We start from the raw sequence: 3849 nt of genomic DNA on the forward strand, positions 1-3849 counted from the left end.
CGCGTTTTTCCCGCAAAAAAACGCATTGAAAAAACGCATACATAAGCATACAACTGCTGCGTTTTTTTCAAGCATTTTTATGAGCATGCATGAAAAAAACGCAGCGTTTTTAAGCGTTTGTACGCGTTTTTAGTGCGTTTTTACCGCGTTTGCGTTTTTTTCCAACATTTTTAGGTGGCCCCTCACACTACCCAAACCATGACTTTACTAACCCTAACCCTGACCCTAACCCTAACCCTAACCCTGACCCTAACCCTTAACCAAATCATACTTAACCCTAACCCAAACCCTAAACCCTAACTAACCCTAACCCTAACCCTAACCCTGACCCTAACCCTAACCCTAACCCTGACCCTAACCCTAACCCTAACCCTGACCCTAACCCTAACCCTAACCCTGACCCTAACCCTTAACAAAACCATACTTAACCCTAATCCTGACCCTAACCCTGACCCTAATCCTTAACAAAACCATACTTAACCCTAACCCTGACCCTAACCCTAACCCTGACCCTAACCCTAACCCTAACCCTGACCCTAACCCTAACCCTAACCCTAACCCTGACCCTAACCCTTAACAAAACCATACTTAACCCTAATCCTGACCCTAACCCTGACCCTAATCCTTAACAAAACCATACTTAACCCTAACCCTGACCCTAACCCTAACCCTGACCCTAACCCTAACCCTAACCCTGACCCTAACCCTAACCCTAACCCTGACCCTAACCCTTAACAAAACCATACTTAACCCTAATCCTGACCCTAACCCTGACCCTAACCCTTAACAAAACCATACTTAACCCTAACCCTGACCCTAACCCTAACCCTGACCCCAACCCTAACCCTAACCCTGACCCTAACCCTAACCCTAACCCTGACCCTAACCCTTAACAAAACCATACTTAACCCTAATCCTGACCCTAACCCTGACCCTAACCCTTAACCAAACCATACTTAACCCTAACCCTGACCCAAACCCCAACCCTAACCCTGACCCTGACCCTAACCCTAACCCTAAACCCCCTTAACTAACCCTAACTCTAACCCAAACCCCTAAATTCCATGGTTAAAAAAAAAAAACGCATATGCAAAAAACCGCATACATGAGCATGCCAGTGCGCACATATGCGCATCCATAGGCTATAATGGCCATTTTTAGCGCAAAACGTGCACATATGTGCGCATGCGCTTTTTTGCAGGGCCAAAAAATGCAACATGCTGCGTCTGGAAAATACCAACGCACACCCCAAAAAACCGCAGCGCATGAAAATCGCATACATGCGCTTACCAGCGTGCAGGTATGCGCACCCATGTTAAATATAGGGGAAAAAACGCATGCGCAGGTATGCGTTTTTTTCCAGCGCTAAAAAACGCAAATGTGAAACCAGCCTAAGCCATCCACTAGATCATTAATAAATATACTAAATAGTAGAGGGCCCAATACAGACCCCTGTGGTCCCCCACTAGTAACCCTGGCCCAATCTGAGGATGCCCCATTAATAACCACTCTTTGTTTTCTATCACTAAGCCAGCTACCTACCCATCTACACACATTTTCCCCTAGCCCATGCTTTCTCATCTTACTTACCAATCTTTTATGTGGGACAGTGTCAAATGCTTTAGAGAAGTCGAGATAAATGACATCCAATGATTCTCCTGGGTCCATTTGAGAGCTTACATCCTCATAGAAGCTGATCAGGTTAGTCTGACAGGAGCGATCCTTCATAAATCCATGTTGATATGGAGTTAAACATTTATTAACATTGAGACATTCCATAATGGTATCCCTTAGAAACCCTTCAAAAATTTTACCCACAACAGATGTTAAGCTTACCGGCCTATAGTTTCCAGGTTCCCTTTTACACCCATTTTTGAATATTGGTACCACATTTGCTTGCCGTCAATCAAAAGGAACAGACCCTGTTTCTATAGAGTCTTTAAATATAAGGAATAGAGGCCTGTCTATCACATTACTTAACTCCCCTAATACCCGAGGGTGAATGCCATCAGGGCCTGGTGATTTGTCAATTGTAATCTTACTAAGGCGGTTCTGCACTTCTTCCTGGGTTATGCAGGTAATACTTAATGGGGAGTTTCCATTATCACTCTGCATTTCCCCTGGCAAATCCTTTTCCAGGGGAAAAGGATCTTGTAGACCTTCACCACTTATAGAGTACTTCATGTCTAAATTGATTATACCTCCCTGCATATCCCACTCATGTTTTTTTCTAGGTTTATTTGTAATTGCATGATTATTTGAGTAGATAATTATGATCTTCTGGCCTACACTGATAAAGTATGTCCTGTAGACCACAACATTTGAATGGAGGACCATTTCAAAAGCTTCCAATGTGGTAGACCCCTACTGCTGGTCACCAATCTATACTAGTTGAATACAGGCCATATAAATATGGGAGTCTCCGTTTTGAAGTCTAAGGAATTCTGTCGATAGGCTTTTTGCTACCAATCCCTTAGACTTCATTGGCGAAGTCCATGTGCATGCAAGGTCACCGGTTGTTTCAATGGGTCAAGTGGGGAGTAGATACTAGTGGAGAGATGTGGACCTCACTAAATACCTTAAACGGATTCTTAAACTAGCCTTAACCCATCCCTACACACAGTTAATCCAGAGACTCAGTGGTGATGGATCCCCGGATTTGACCATTAGTTTGCGAATCATACATTTTTCTCTCAATGCTTTGATTTCCTTCTCTTGTACAGGTTTTTTATGGTGTCTTTGATCTCTTTGCTTCTCATGCTGTATATGATTGGATTGGTAAATGGGGTGAGCATGACAAAAAGCAAAGATTTCAACTTGTTTTCATAGAATGCACTTGCCCGTGATGGAGACATATAGACACCAATGAGAGAGCCATAGTATGTGCAAACCACCAGTAGATGAGAGCTGCATGTAGAAAACGCTTTCCTTCTTCCTTTTGAGGAAGATATTTTTAAAATTACAACAAAAATGCAAATATATGATGCCATAATGCAAACAAAAGGCAAAAATATGACAAAAATATTGAAGGAGATGTCAAGCCAAGCCAGAACATAAATCTTCGAAGATGAGAGAGCCAGAAGAGGAGCAAAATCACAAAAGAAATGATCAATGATGTTAGAGGAGCAAAACTGTAATTGATTTATTAAGATGACTTCAACTTTAATCAGAAGAATCCCAATTATCCAAGAGCCGAAAGACAATTGGAAAGAAAAAGTCATATTCATTATAGAAGAATACCGTAAAGGGAAACAAATGGCCAAGTATCTGTCGAAAGACATCACCATGAGGAGGCAGCATTGAGCATAGGTGGGGACAAACACAAAGAAGAACTGTGAGATGCAACCATTGATGGACATGGTGTGACCTTCCAACCATATGATGCACAGCATGTTTGGCACAATACTGGTGGTGATCATCAGGTCAGCCAGGGCCAGATTTGAGATGAAAAAGTACATTGGACGGTGGAGACGATAGCTGGAGGAAACCAACAGAATGATGCCCAGATTTCCAAGAAACGTGAGCATGTACACAACGAGGGTGAGAAAAAAGAAGATAATCTTAAACTTGTGGGTATTCGGGAAGCCAAGAAGAACAAACTCGGTCACTGTGGTCTGGTTATCTTCACACATGCTGCAGTACAATGGGATTTCAATAATCTGGAAATAAACTGAAAACCATCAACAAATATGAAAGCTTTCTATAATGAGGGGTCATTTCAACACTTCACATGTATTACCTAAATCTTTCTACTAATACTGTAATAGAAAATCACAAAAAAAAAGCAACAACAAAAAAACACATGACAATGAAGAAAGAAGAAAATCGATAAAAATTCATGAATATGTA

General features: G+C 41.8%; 1 protein-coding gene across 1 annotated transcript; it reads right to left on the minus strand.

Annotated features, from left to right (window-relative positions):
* Window positions 1-2693: 2693 nt before the first annotated feature.
* On the minus strand, window positions 2694-3632 carry LOC141050164 (olfactory receptor 5V1-like). The gene has a single exon (XM_073546997.1). It carries the CDS (start codon window positions 3630-3632, stop codon window positions 2694-2696), a length of 939 nt encoding a protein of 312 aa, XP_073403098.1.
* Between the last annotated feature and the right edge of the window lie 217 nt (window positions 3633-3849).

This window comes from Dendrobates tinctorius, unplaced genomic scaffold (assembly GCF_039654945.1).
Source record: "Dendrobates tinctorius isolate UK_male_01 unplaced genomic scaffold, ASM3965494v1 ptg000151l, whole genome shotgun sequence".
In the NCBI taxonomy this organism is placed as follows: Eukaryota; Metazoa; Chordata; class Amphibia; order Anura; family Dendrobatidae; genus Dendrobates; species Dendrobates tinctorius.

Bases quoted from the DNA above. Each gene is read 5' to 3' on its own strand.
- LOC141050164 (XM_073546997.1), bottom strand. From the start codon at position 3,632: ATGTGTGAAGATAACCAGACCACAGTGACCGAGTTTGTTCTTCTTGGC.